The following is a 13,207-nucleotide window of genomic DNA, read 5'->3' as shown; positions in this document are numbered from 1 at the left end:
GCTTCCCAGGTGGCTCAGATAGTAAACTGTCTGCCTGCAATGCAGGAGACCCAGGTTCGATCCCTGGGTTGGGAAGATCCCCTGGAGCAGGAAATGGCAACCCACTCCAGTATTCTTGCCTGGAAAATTCCATGGATGGAGGAGCTGATAGGCTACAGTCCATGGGGTCGCAAAGAGTCAGACACGACTAAGTGACTTCACCTTCACTTTTGAAGTTGACATTGTCACTGCCTATCCTTGGGTGTAAGTAGGGTTTGGAGGGCCTATAACCTTGATCTATTTTAGTCACCACACCACATCATCAAATATGGAACTTTAATGAGACTTTACGCTCAAGTCTCTTTTGTGTTTCCTTGTGATGGAGTCAGAATTCAGCATAAAAGGAAAAAATTGCTCATGCCTGTTGCAAATACTTTTAACATGGACAATGTACTGATTCTGAAAAGCTCCTTGGTGGACCAAAAGCAAACGTAACTCCAGCTGCCAGGTGATTTTGTTGCATTCCTGCACATGGCAGAATAAAATCAAAGATAACTTGTCCTAACTGTTCTCCACCATGAGGTGAGACTATACTTGGCAGATAACCCACAGTTAGCTGTGACTGGCTAGACTATAACATAATTAATACTACTACGACTTTACTGCTGTGGCCATTAGCCAGCTTAATAGCATCCTAGCATGTAGATTTCAGAATTATAATGATGACATATTTTTCAAGAACAGTAAATTAAATCAATTATGCAAGTGCTTGATTGATATTCATCACAGTGAGGATGTACTCTAAAGTCTCCTTCCCCTTGCTTATGGTCCAGAAGTGACACAAACATGGCAGAGACTGTGTTGTCTGAAGGCCACCCCAGTGCCATTGCAAAGATCTTGCTGCACAAAATGTCAAGATGGCGCCCCAGTGGTCCCATTGGCTTTCTAACCCAGCCACTTGAGGTGTGATAAATCATTAGCTGGAGAAATACTTGCTCAAGTGTCTACAAGCCAGAGCAGTAATGTGGCAGTTATAAATTGCTTCCTGTCCATCACAGAATATAGAAATTTCACACTACCCTTCACACTAATCACAATTCTTCCCCTGAAAATAGGTTATTTGAACAATTCCATTACTAAGGTGCCCGATAACCTTTCTTTCTTTGGAGAAGCGTGCAGGAACCATTCAAAATCATTGTGTCACCCCTGCTACACTCCATGATGTGAGTTCTGTGACTAGAATTTAACAACTCTGTACCAGAGAGAGAGCAGAGAGTATGAGGATCAAGCATTTATTTATTGAGCTCTAAATTCTTGAGTTTTTTCCAAAAGATCACTTGCCCTGTAAGATTTCGTTTTTAATTTTCTGTAATATTATATAATATCCTTTTAAAGGATAACTCAGTGCAAGTTTAACAATTCAAAATGATAGAACTATATGGTACTAGTTGGCACAAGTGTATGTGTCCTTACGTAATTCCTTATCCTTATGTCCATATGTCTCTATGGCAAAATCACAAACAGAGCTCTAAAATCCTTTGCTTTCATAATATGTCAAGCGAGACTTGACTGCTTCTAAATAAAGAAATATTGTGCCATCTATGTCATTTCTACATCTCCTGGGTCAGATGCCATATGACTTCCTAACCTCACCTCTCACGTGCTGCAATTACTACCTCTGACCCTCTCTAAGCCCCCCTCACGCCCATACAGTTTTACATGTACACTTCTTCCAAACCATCCAAGCTCCCAATCTTTGAACATGGTTTATTTCCTCTCTATCTCTTTTTTCTTTCCTTCTTTTGCTCTCAGCTAGAATGCACTTTCTCCTCTTTTTTTTTTACCAATTCAAATCCTTCCATGTCAAGCTCCATTGCTTCTGAGAAGAATGGGATTCTTGATTAACTAAATCTACCATTCATCTTAACCTTACTTTGAATATGGCCATTGGTTATTTATACATACTATGTATGACACCAGTGTGGGTTTTTGCAGGTTGCCTCAAAGGATTCTGGGTGCTCCAGGTGGTCATGTAGCATCTTCCAAGTAGACTTTCAGCTACTCGAGACCAGGAGCTGTCTACTCAACTGGCTCTGCCCCCATTCCATACTACGCTCAAAAGAGGCATTAAAGACATTTTGAAAAACTGATTGAAAAACATTTTTAAAAATGAATAACTGCCCATTGTTTAAGATATTCAGGTGATTTTTAAAGATGCTGAGGTCTTAATTTTCACCATTCTGGATTCGTTTTAAGCTCCCTTAGTGCGTGGCTGTATACTTACCGGAACAGAAACTTGAGGATTATCCACAAGTTTTCCCAGCACAGCAAAGCCATCGACGTCGATTTGACCTCTTGGCTTTATAGGTAAGGACTCAATCATGTTGCAGTCAACGAAAAGAGTCGCACTCCTCCTTTCCACACCAATCATGATCTTATGCCACTGGGAATCGAACAAGGAGGGCAAATTCGAAAAGGCTGCAGTTTGGAGACTTCCATCCAGCCCCTTGTATGAAAATGAAACAGATTTTGTTTGGCCATTAATCTTCACGCCAACTTGCTCCTTCCCTGAGGAATCCTGAATCTGCCAAATGCTCCAGTGCTTTTCAAGTGTGCTTCCAGTCATCCGAAAAGTGGTTAGAAAGGAGTATTCTTCAGGCAGCCCACTGGGATATAAATGCCTGAGTAAAATTTTAAGACAGTAAATATAACTCTTGTGTTTTGTACTCAGGAGTATTACCATATTTCCTAGTTATGCTATTTTAGATTCTAGACCTACGGAAACACCACAGTGTGAAACCCATGTGCTAGTAGTTCTTTCATGACTGTTCATAAAGACCTTTACTGAAGTCCATTCATGTGCATTAAAGTTCCATCTTAAAATACACATTAAATACAAAACTCCCTCATAGCTAAGTAAGGTCCCCAAATGCCACATAATTTCAACAATGTTACTATTTATGCTACCTAAAGAGCTACTGTTCAGCAATCCCACCTCAAAAACACATTCTGCCAAAAAACACATTCTTGCAAAGTTCTTGGCGACATTCTTCCACAAATGACAGAAGAGAACATTTGAAATCCAAATCAGCTCTACCAATTTACATGTTTAATTAAAGCAGGTTCTTAAACTTTTATTTTGATGTAACATGTTAGGATTAATTGTTATTTTCATAATTGTTTGGATCTTTTCCTCCCCAAATATAACCTAGACTCACATAAGCATTTTGAGGACCAGTCACTTGCAGACCAGTGATATCAGTCCCTTCACACTGAGCATGTTTGTCTTTTCCAGGAACTTCAAAGTATGAAGTTAAAGTGACAGCTGGTTGCTTCTCAGTGGATGTGCGACAGGGGAAAGGTGACCAGTTCTTACTTCTCTATTGCAACCCAGTTGTTCCCCAATCTGCCAGTTAAAACAGTGGCGCCTTCCTAGTTTACTGCTTTAAGTGGCAGCAGTAAGACGTTAGTGTCCCTCCTGCATCCTCCTCATCTTTGGAGGCAGCCGTCTGGAGCACCATCAGCTACTTGGGTGGTCTTCTCTTGAAACCAAGCAGCTCAAGGCTGAAGACCACACTTTTAAAAATCAGGACCTAGTAAATGTAAATATCACCTTCACATCTCTATCTTCAAGGTTGTATCATTCTACTTTGCTCCTCATAAGCATAGAAAAATTATTAAGCGAAGGATAAATCTTAGGAAAAGTGAACTCGCTCAGTTGTGTCTGACTCTTTGCAACCCCGTGGACTTTAGCCTACCATGCTCCTCCTTCCATGGGATTTTCCAGGCAAGAGTATTGGAGTGAGTTGTCATTTCCTTCTCCAGAGGATCTTCCTGACCCAGGGACTAAACCTGGGTCTCCTGCATTGTAGGCAGACGCCTTATCATCTGAGCCACAAGGGAGGTTTAGGAAAACTAGATGCCAATTAATTTTGTTTGACATTGCTTAAAACAGTTATGGACCAGGACCCAAAGCCTCAGATAACCTTCCTTCAGATCATACTCCAGTTTATAGCCCTCTTCTGTGTAAAGAAGAAAAGATAAGAAGAAATATCTAAGTGGATAGTGATTTATTTATTACGAACTAATATGGTGGTGGTCATTTAGTCGCTAAATCATGTCTGACTCTTGCGACCCCATGGACGGTAGCCTGCCAGGCTCTTTTGTCCATGGGATTTTCCAGGCAAGAATACTGGAGTGGGTTGCCAGTTCCTTCTCTGGGGGAATCCTTCCAACCCAGGGATCAAACTCAGGTCTCCTGCATGTCAGGCAGATGGTTTTCCGATTGAGCCACTTGGAAAGCCCCAACACGTATAAATGTGTTGTGTTGCCATAGGTGCAATGCCAGTTACATGAAGATATATTGTTGGGGTCAGAAATTCCTAAACCAAAAAATACCTCAGTTCCAAGAATATTTAGCTATAAGTGAAAATATTCAACTCGCTATGATTTTCTGTCTTTAGCTATAGAATGTTATCATCGTTATTATAGCATAAGCAAACATATAACTTTTTTCACTTCAAATATTTTTGCAAATCTTCAATAAAATGGGTCAACTAGGTCAACAAATGTCATTGTTTTGTTAGTTTTACAAAACTAACAAAAATTGGGAACTTTTCTTTAGAGCACCCTTTAGGCTGCCGTCCACGGGGTCGCGAAGAGTCGACACGACTGAGCGACTTCACTTTCACTTTTCACTTTCACGCACTGGAGAAGGCAATGGCAGCCCACTCCAGTGTTCTTGCCTGGAGAATCCCAAGGGTGGCAGAGCCTGGTGGGCTGCCATCTATGGGGTCGCACAGAGTCAAACACAACTGAAGCGACTTAGCAGCAGCAGCAGCAGCAGCAGCAGCGTCCAAGTACTTCTTTTAACCATTGTTTTCTAACATGACTGGCTTTTATTCATAAGACTGGGTGGATTTCCTTTGTAGCTTTTGTTTTTAACTGGTTACTGATGATGCTTATTATTCCCTTTGAAAGGCTTTCAATTCTCTACGTATATTTTATATCTGTCATGTGCATGGGAGGTTTAAACATGCACATTTAAAAAGATTCACTTTGGAGATAAAGAAAAAAAACCATATTCAGCAACTATTCACTATCCTATTTTCCCCAGATGGGGATGTCTAACATACATATTTCAATATTTTTTAATATGTTATTTCCTTTGACTTAAGATTTTTCAGACTATACCTATTCCAGAGAGCCCTCTAAAATAAGAGGTTCACTAATGACAGTTTAAGATACTGCCTACTGTGTAATTATGAAATCTTACAGAACATTATACATCTCATTTAACCAACTAAGTTAATTTAGAACTAGGAGATACATTTTGAAAGTTTTATTCAGTAGTGAAATTTGGCAATTTTGCAATTTAAATTACAGATATAGTCTTTTGAGTATTCTTTTCAATAATTCATGTGAATTTAACTGGATACTTAAAGAATTGGGGCAGGTAGTTAAAAATAGTTGTTGTTGAGGTGTGAGGTTTTCCAAGAAAAAGGATAAACCCTCATGCTTTGTCTCTTCTTACTTAAACCATTAACTTCCTAGGCTTTTAAAAAACTCTGTGTTACCTATTATTTGTTTAAAGATGTACTGGGGAAGGCTGTAGAATTTCATCAAAGAAAACAACTCTATTTGTTTTGATTCTAGAAGTCACAGTAACATCTTCACATGACTCCTTCACAAAGACATTAGGAGGTTAACTGAGGGATCTCTCCCAATTTGTGCTTCATCAGATTTTTCCTGCTAAATAAGCAAAGAGGTTATGTTGAAGGTAGGGTATGATAAAATGTTTTCATTTACTTCTGACTTGGTCATGTAATGATACTTTTTTTTTTTTAATGGGAGATGGTTGGGGTCACTAGAAAACAATTCATTTATGGACATATTAAGTCAAGTGTATCCAACTCTCTCTATATATATGTGAAAACAATGTGTGTGTATACAAATATAATCAAGATTGTAATGTTATTAATCTTTCAGGCTAAGTTAATGCATTAAAAGGTAAGAGGAGAAACATATAAGAAGAGAAAATTCATTTTAGTGTTCAAATTGGTTATATATGTACATGTGCTTGTATATACCTAAGACCATTTAAGAGTCCTCACAAGTCTAATTCATAGAACAGTTAGTCCCATTGTCTTTTTCAGATCCCTAAGATTCTGTTCTTGAAAATATGCTATGCACATCGGTAAGTAAACTTGACAGCATACATAATTTAAAAGAGGCTGAGTCTATAAATGATTAATTTCATTATGTTACAATCTGCACAGAATATCTTAAAAGGAGAATCATACAGTTTGAATAAAAAATAAGTCCTTGGACCGTGGAACATTTGTTTATGACCTTAACCCATGAAAAGCTAAAAATTGTATTTGTTGCTGCAAACAAACGCGACATGCCTGAGGCACAAGACGAGAATGTAAAACTCTTATGCCTAAAACAAAGAATTAAAAGCATCAAAATTATGTGGTTATGAATATTTTTAAAAAATTGAAAAGATAACCACAAATTATTATTCTATCATGTTAGCTCCGTGTGCTATAGTCTTTCTCCCACGAAAATCGGCCTACATTCTCCAGCAGAGAAATCCAAGTCAGAATGGTCTACTGCATGCATGATTTGAGAACAATTCCAGTTTCTGCCTTTTTTAAGCAGGACTGCTTGGACTTCCCTGGTGGCTCAGATGGTAAAGCATCTGCCTACAATTCGGGAGACCTAGGTTTGATCCCTGGGTTGGGAAGATTCCCTGGAGAAGGAAATGGCAACCCACTCCAGTACTATTGCCTGGAAAATCCCATGGACAGAGGAGCCTGATAGGCTACAGTCCACGGGGTTGCAAAGAGTCACACACGACTGAGCTACATCAGCTGGTTGATGCAGGGTAACTCAAAAAGAAAGAGTCCACTAAGGTGAAAAGACCCCATCAGCACCTCTGCCCTCTAGAGCTCTCCGCTATTACAGTAAACACTTCACCAATGCCCCTGTGCACCGGGCTCTCCTGGAGCCCTCTCAGTTTAGCAACATTTACTCTTCATGGCAACCAGTGGCACTGTTATTATTATTCCTAATTCTAACCTGAGGGAACTGGGTCAAAGACAGTTTAAGCAACTTGCCCAAGGGGCTCCATCCATCTCAGCCCTGGTTCTCCTCCTTCCCTTTTTTTTCTTTCTCCTACTGTCTTCTTCTACTTCCTTCCTCCTTCTTCCCTCATATCTTAATAAGTAAAACAAGAGCCTTTAGTCTTTGTGGGGACAGGGAGTCAGAAAGATAGAGAATATGGGACATTAGTTGTAGCCTATGAAAAATATTTCGTGACCACCTTAGGTGCTTAAAGAAAAACAAGACAAGCAGGAGGAAGGAAGGCTGCATGACCTTCACCTCTGAACTTAGAGTTAATGACAGTCCAGACAGTACCTTAAATTTAGAGAAGAAAGGTCAGCATTAGGGTCTGGTGTCCTGTTCAATTATTTTATTAAAGAAATAAAAATCAGAGTATTCTAAAGCTTACTTAAGAATACATCCATCTCTTCAGTACATGAAAAGAAAATATATGAAAATTCAAATGTTGATCTTTCCAAACACAACTGGTTTCCAGAGTCACTATGGGGTAGTGGTTAAAGGCACAGCCCCTGAATCAATTCTGCCTGGATTTCAATCCTCTCAGCACCTCCTCACCCTGTGATGTTATGCAAGCAACTTAAACTTTCTGGCCTCAGTTTGCTCCTCCATGAAATATGGATAAAAATGTCCCCACCACAAAACTGTAATAAGGATGCAATTTGATGTTGATTGGTAAAACTAGAAAAAGAGCTTATACAGTGTACTATTATTGTTTTATAAAATATAATATGTTCAAAACAGGAATTTCTATATGCAATCTGGAACTATATCAGAATATTCTAATTTTACCAAAATTTTCATTATTATAAACACTTAGCAATTCTGTGATATTCTTTTGCTATTCTAATTCGTCATTATTTACCTTTACATCTTAATTTCTATCGATGTCTTAATTTTCTTGTTCATATACTAAAGAAATCTTAACCATATTTTTTACCTAAAACATTCCATTAGCATCAACATCACATTTAAGGTATTTAGGTGATATAAAGCTGAAGCCCTGAAGCTCATTCATAACAATATCATGACTCAATACTTACACATGCATTAAAACATCTCAGTTATAAATTATTTAAAGAAGAAATAGCTTAGATCCAGAGAAGGAGATACAGAATTTTTTAAAGTATTATTGCTTCCATTGTTTTTCTTATCATTATTCTAGTTTTAGTTTTGTCTGGGTCCTGCCAGGAGCCAAGCGTTGGATGTGTGGATCTATTTCAGCACCGGGATACTTGAACAGCGCCATTGTGAGCCTTCTAACCACTGGGTGGTTTCTAGTTAAATTTATGCTTAACCCCTGGAACTTTTCACAGAGGGTCCTTTCAGGCAAAACCAGACAAATTATAGAAAAACAGAGAGCAAAGTAATAAGAACATGTCCTGAATCAATGTATAATAGTCTCAGTGATTTTTTTTTTTTTTTCCTGGAATGGAAAGTAAATTACACACTGAAAACATGAAAAGCATTCACATATTTGGGCACTAAAGATAGGTAGGTAAATAAATTCCTTCATCTTTAAATAAAATCATGATCCAAGAATTATTGAGCTGGGAAAGACTCTCTAACATTGGATAGATTTTCATTTTTTAAACTGTGTTTGAAGCAAATAACTAAATCAAGTATTTTTTTTTTTATATTACCTGGTTGGAATCCTGAAGTCTACATTATTTCCCAACTTGTAAGCCACCTGTAAGGCAGTTGATCCAACTACCCTCTGGATAGCTCTTCTGGATGCTGCTTTATCTATCTGGAACTGAGAAATCAAGTCAAATCCTACAGAAAGGGAACACAAGATAAAAGTAAAATGAGACTGGTTTCATTCCTCTCCAGAGCCTTTCCAAATAAAAGAGGTATCAGGTAGATTTATAGAAAGCATACATTGTCAATACGATACACTGCTACTCACCTGGTAAATCATCTTGTCCAATCCTAACCTTTGGACAGAGTTCATTTTCACCATTGGAATTTGAATTAACAGGGAACCCTGCAAAAGAGATAGCATGTCATCTTACCTCAACCCCTACACAGATCATAGGACTATACCAATAATAATAAGAGCTGAGCAACTATTTAAAGTGCAATGTTATACTAAACAGCTTCATTACTAGTAGTATATTTGGCTTTAACTCTACAACTCTACGATTATAATTTATTCGTATTCAACCCATCCTGGGTTGAAGACACAAAGTTGCTTTAATAACGTGTGTTGGGAAAGTGTTCCCTTTGGGGAAGTTTGGAATTTGTTCTTTTTGGAACCACATCTTCATGATGTTCTGAATGGCACAGTGTCAGAGCTTATTTGGTTTGGGCTAGGATATATTGCTTTAAGCACCATAAATTTTAGAAATCCTGAGAGAATCCAGAGCCAATTCAATGGTACTTCTGAAGAGTGCAGTTCTTAAGAATCTTTGTCAAGTAGAGGAAGGAGCTGAGGATTCCCTAAGCCTAGATAAATAGAATGCACTTGATTTCATAAATTTCTTCTAAGAGATCAAATAACTGTTCCAACTAGAATACTACCAGCATCTTAGAATGGGGAAGAGTAGTGAGGAGAAGAAAAGAAATCATGCGAATTAAACCCTCAATCACAAGAGGGATGAAAAATCCTATAATGAAATTTGGTGCTTCTTAGTAAGTAAAAGATTGTAGGGAGGGCCACTTTTTTCAACAACACAAAAGGCTTCTTGTAACTGTCCAAACCCAGTGCCCTTCTGGGACTCACCTGGTGACAGACACTTCCTAGATTTCAGAAAAAGCGTTTTCCAGTTACATAGCTTTGGCCTGCAATTTCACTACATCAAATGCACTCTTTCTACCTCATCTGACTTCAGACTATTGGCTTCTATCTATTCATCCATCCACCCATTCATCCATCTAACATTACCAACTGCCATCTGAACCAGGTAGCTTCTGGGCTAGACACAGGTTAGGTTTCCTGCCCAACTGTGGTCACAGCCAGGACTTCTCCATAGGCAGCACTGAACACAGCCATAAAATATACCCACAGCCAAAGCAGGGTTGAAGGAGGGTGTGGAGGACCCTGGCTGCCTCACTCAGCCACAGGCCTGCCCAGTCCTTTCAGGGAACAAGTAGTATTTTGAAATCGAGAAACTGGGACCTCTTACTTGGGCGACGCTTGACAGTCACTGATGCCCATGTCCCCAGGAAACTGCATACAACGAAGAGAACTGGAATTTTCCTAAAGAGGAGAGAAGAAAAATTTCTCAAACAGGAGTCCTTCCAGGTGGGGACCATGGCACTATTTTAAAAGCGGCGCACCTGATGAATGCAGGTGACTGGTCCTCAGTCTAGTTTACTTTTTTCCATTTGCTTTATTAAATTCAATTGAGAGAGTTAATGAATTCTCAATTTCCCAACTCCTAAAATGATCGCGAGATGACTGGTTTTCCCTGTCTCGCTTTCTCCATACCTACCTGTGTTGCTGTTTCTACACCTCTATCTCTGTCTCTGCTTTCTTTCATCTTCTTTTTCTGCCTCTCCATTTTGGCGGCTGTCCCTCTTCTCTCTCTCATTTTCGCTCTTTTCTTGCTCTCTCATCTATCTCTCTGTCTCCCTCCTCTCCCCTCTCCCCCTTCTCTCCTCCCCTCCTACCTCTACTGTAAAAACACAGACCCCTGGCTCTGAGCGCCCCCAGTCCAGTCTCCCCACCACTGCTTTCCATCTCAAAGTCTTACCATAAGCTCTTCATTTTCCCAACTGGCTTTCCTTCGTTGCCAACAGTCCCAGTGAAGGTGGGACTATAGGGGAGTCGATACTCCCCCAAGACCCCTTCAGCGCCACCCCAGGGCTGAGTTCTGGGCCGGCTTTGGTCCCTCCTGCCCTTGTGAGGGCTAACAGCAAAGGAAGTGGACCAGAGGCATCCAGGGCTACTTTAAGGCAGAGCAAAGGGAAGGGGTGGGGAGATGCTGCCCAGTAAGGCCAGGCCTAGTCAGGGGTGTGCTCCCAAAGCTAATGAGGTTCTACTGAAGGAGGGACTAGCAAGGGAACATTTGCCAAAAAGAAAAAAAAAATCAGGATGTGGAGAAGTTCACAGGCAAGCTGCTATAAGGACACAGTGGAAACTTTGAGAACTGCTATAGGAATACAGAGGAAGCTTTTAGAGGAAAGTAGGGATGTGGGGGTTCACAGGGGCCCCAGTGCCCAGTCAACCTTGTTCTGAATCTCCGTTTGTTCTGACGCTCTTCAGTTGTATGTCCTCCAGCAAATTAGTTAATACGTCTGTCGCTCTGTGGCCTTAACTGCAAAACAAGTTGAAAATAGCTACCCCCAAACAGTTGTTTAGAGAATTAGACTGGATAGCAAGCAGAGTCTTGCACCTGGTTCAGGAGAACCATCATTATTCCCATCATCATTGTCATTGTAGTTAATATTTCGCCATGTGTTCCCCTCTATTGAAAGTACTTGAAGCCTGATAACATTTAGTTTTCGTGACATTATAAGGTAAGACTAAAATTATTCCCACTTTAGAGGTGAGAAAACTGAGGCACAGAAAATGAAGTAACTTGTAACTGCAAAGTTGCACGGCTAATTTACTCAACACTTGATGTCTGGAGAGCCTGATAAAATCTCAAGCCCCAGGTCTTATTTCTTCCTAAACTCTATAGTTACAATACGAGTTGAGCAGAATATTCTTGGAAATCAGCAACATTTTATGCTCCAAAAACAAGTTGAGTGCAAGTTAGGAGGAACACAGATCTGGAGAGAGAGATTTCTATCAGTCCCGTGTCAGACATACCCACCTTTTCCCAGAACCTGAGCAGGTCGAGTGAGTCCCCACCCCACCCACTCAGGACAGTCCAGCCCAAACTCAAGGACTTTCAGGGACACAGGATCTAAAAATCCTAATGAGCCATGGTATCTAGCATGAAGTAGTTTTGCTTCCTCGACATTTCCCTAATTTTTAAATAAACTAAATTTTTGTTTCACTGCAAAATAAGCAGTGTTTCTTCTTCTGTTTTGTTTGTTCCCCTTGCCCACCTCAAAAAAAAAAAAATCCTTTCCTCTTCTGCCTCCCTCAGCTCACTGAAGGGTTTGGTTGAGGAGATGGGAGCTAGGCAAACTCCACTACCCATTTGCTTTCCATTGTTTTTCTACTCGTGACCTGCCTGTTGGAGTCCCGTCTCCCCACAGTGCTGGGACATCCATTCCCTCATGTTGTTTGGAGTTTCCCATGCATCCCTGTCATTCTCCTTCCATCTATCCAAGACGATTTCCTTGGGCAGCCATTTTGGCTGAGTCACAGAATTACAGATGGTCCTGCCTTCAGTTCAGTTCAGTTGCTCAGTCGTGTCTGACTCTTTGCGACCCAATGAATCGCAGCACACCAGGCCTCCCTGTCCATCACCGTCTCCCGGAGTTCACTTGGACTCACGTCCATCAAGTCAGTGATGCCATCCAGCCATCTCATCCTGGGTCGTGCCCTTCTCCTCCTGCCCACAATCCCTCCCAGCATCAGAGTCTTTTCCAATGAGTCAACTCTTCGCATGAGGTGGCCAAAGTACCGGAGCTTCAGCTTCAGCATCATTCCTTCCAAAGAAATCCCAGGGCTGATCTCCTTCAGAATGGACTGGTTGGATCTCCTTGCAGTCCAAGGGACCCTCAAGAGTCTTCTCCAACACCACAATTCAAAAGCATCAATTCTTTGGCGCTCAGCCTTCTTCACAATCCAACTCTCACATCCATACATGACCACAGGAAAAACCATAGCCTTGACTAGACGGACCTTAGGCGGCAAAGTAATGTCTCTGCTTTTGAATATACCATCTAGATTGGTCATAACTTTTCTTCCAAGGAGTAAGCGTCTTTTAATTTCATGGCTGCAGTCACCATCTGCAGTGATTTTGGAGCCCCCCAAAATAAAGTCTGACACTGTTTCCACTGTTTCCCCTGTTTCCCCATCTATTTCCCATGAAGTGATGGGTCCAGATGCCATGATCTTCATTTTCTGAATGTTGAGCTTTAAGCCAACTTTTTCACTCTCCTCTTTCACTTTCATCAAGAGGCTTTTTAGTTCCTCTTCACTTTCTGCCATAAGGGTGGTGTCATCTGCATATCTGAGGTTATTGATATTTCTCCCGGC

The 13,207-nt window shown here is 40.4% G+C and overlaps 1 protein-coding gene across 1 annotated transcript in view; it reads right to left on the bottom strand.

The window, feature by feature from the left end:
• COL9A1 (collagen type IX alpha 1 chain) overlaps positions 1-10,979 on the bottom strand; it is an 87,549-nt gene extending 76,570 nt beyond the window's left edge. Inside the window, exons 1-5 of the mRNA XM_015097693.4 lie at positions 10,803-10,979; positions 10,233-10,306; positions 9,014-9,091; positions 8,748-8,880; positions 2,264-2,660 (exon numbers count right to left, since the gene is read on the bottom strand). Coding sequence (XP_014953179.3) covers positions 2,264-2,660; positions 8,748-8,880; positions 9,014-9,091; positions 10,233-10,306; positions 10,803-10,816 — 696 coding nt within the window. The 5' untranslated portion in view covers positions 10,817-10,979. The remainder of the gene's footprint in view (positions 1-2,263; positions 2,661-8,747; positions 8,881-9,013; positions 9,092-10,232; positions 10,307-10,802) is intronic.
• Positions 10,980-13,207: the final 2,228 nt, after the last annotated feature.

The sequence above is a fragment of the Ovis aries genome, chromosome 9 (genome assembly GCF_016772045.2).
Source record: "Ovis aries strain OAR_USU_Benz2616 breed Rambouillet chromosome 9, ARS-UI_Ramb_v3.0, whole genome shotgun sequence".
Taxonomy (NCBI): Eukaryota; Metazoa; Chordata; class Mammalia; order Artiodactyla; family Bovidae; genus Ovis; species Ovis aries.
Note: the sequence above shows the minus strand (reverse complement) of the source record. Positions and strands in the feature narration are given on the sequence as shown.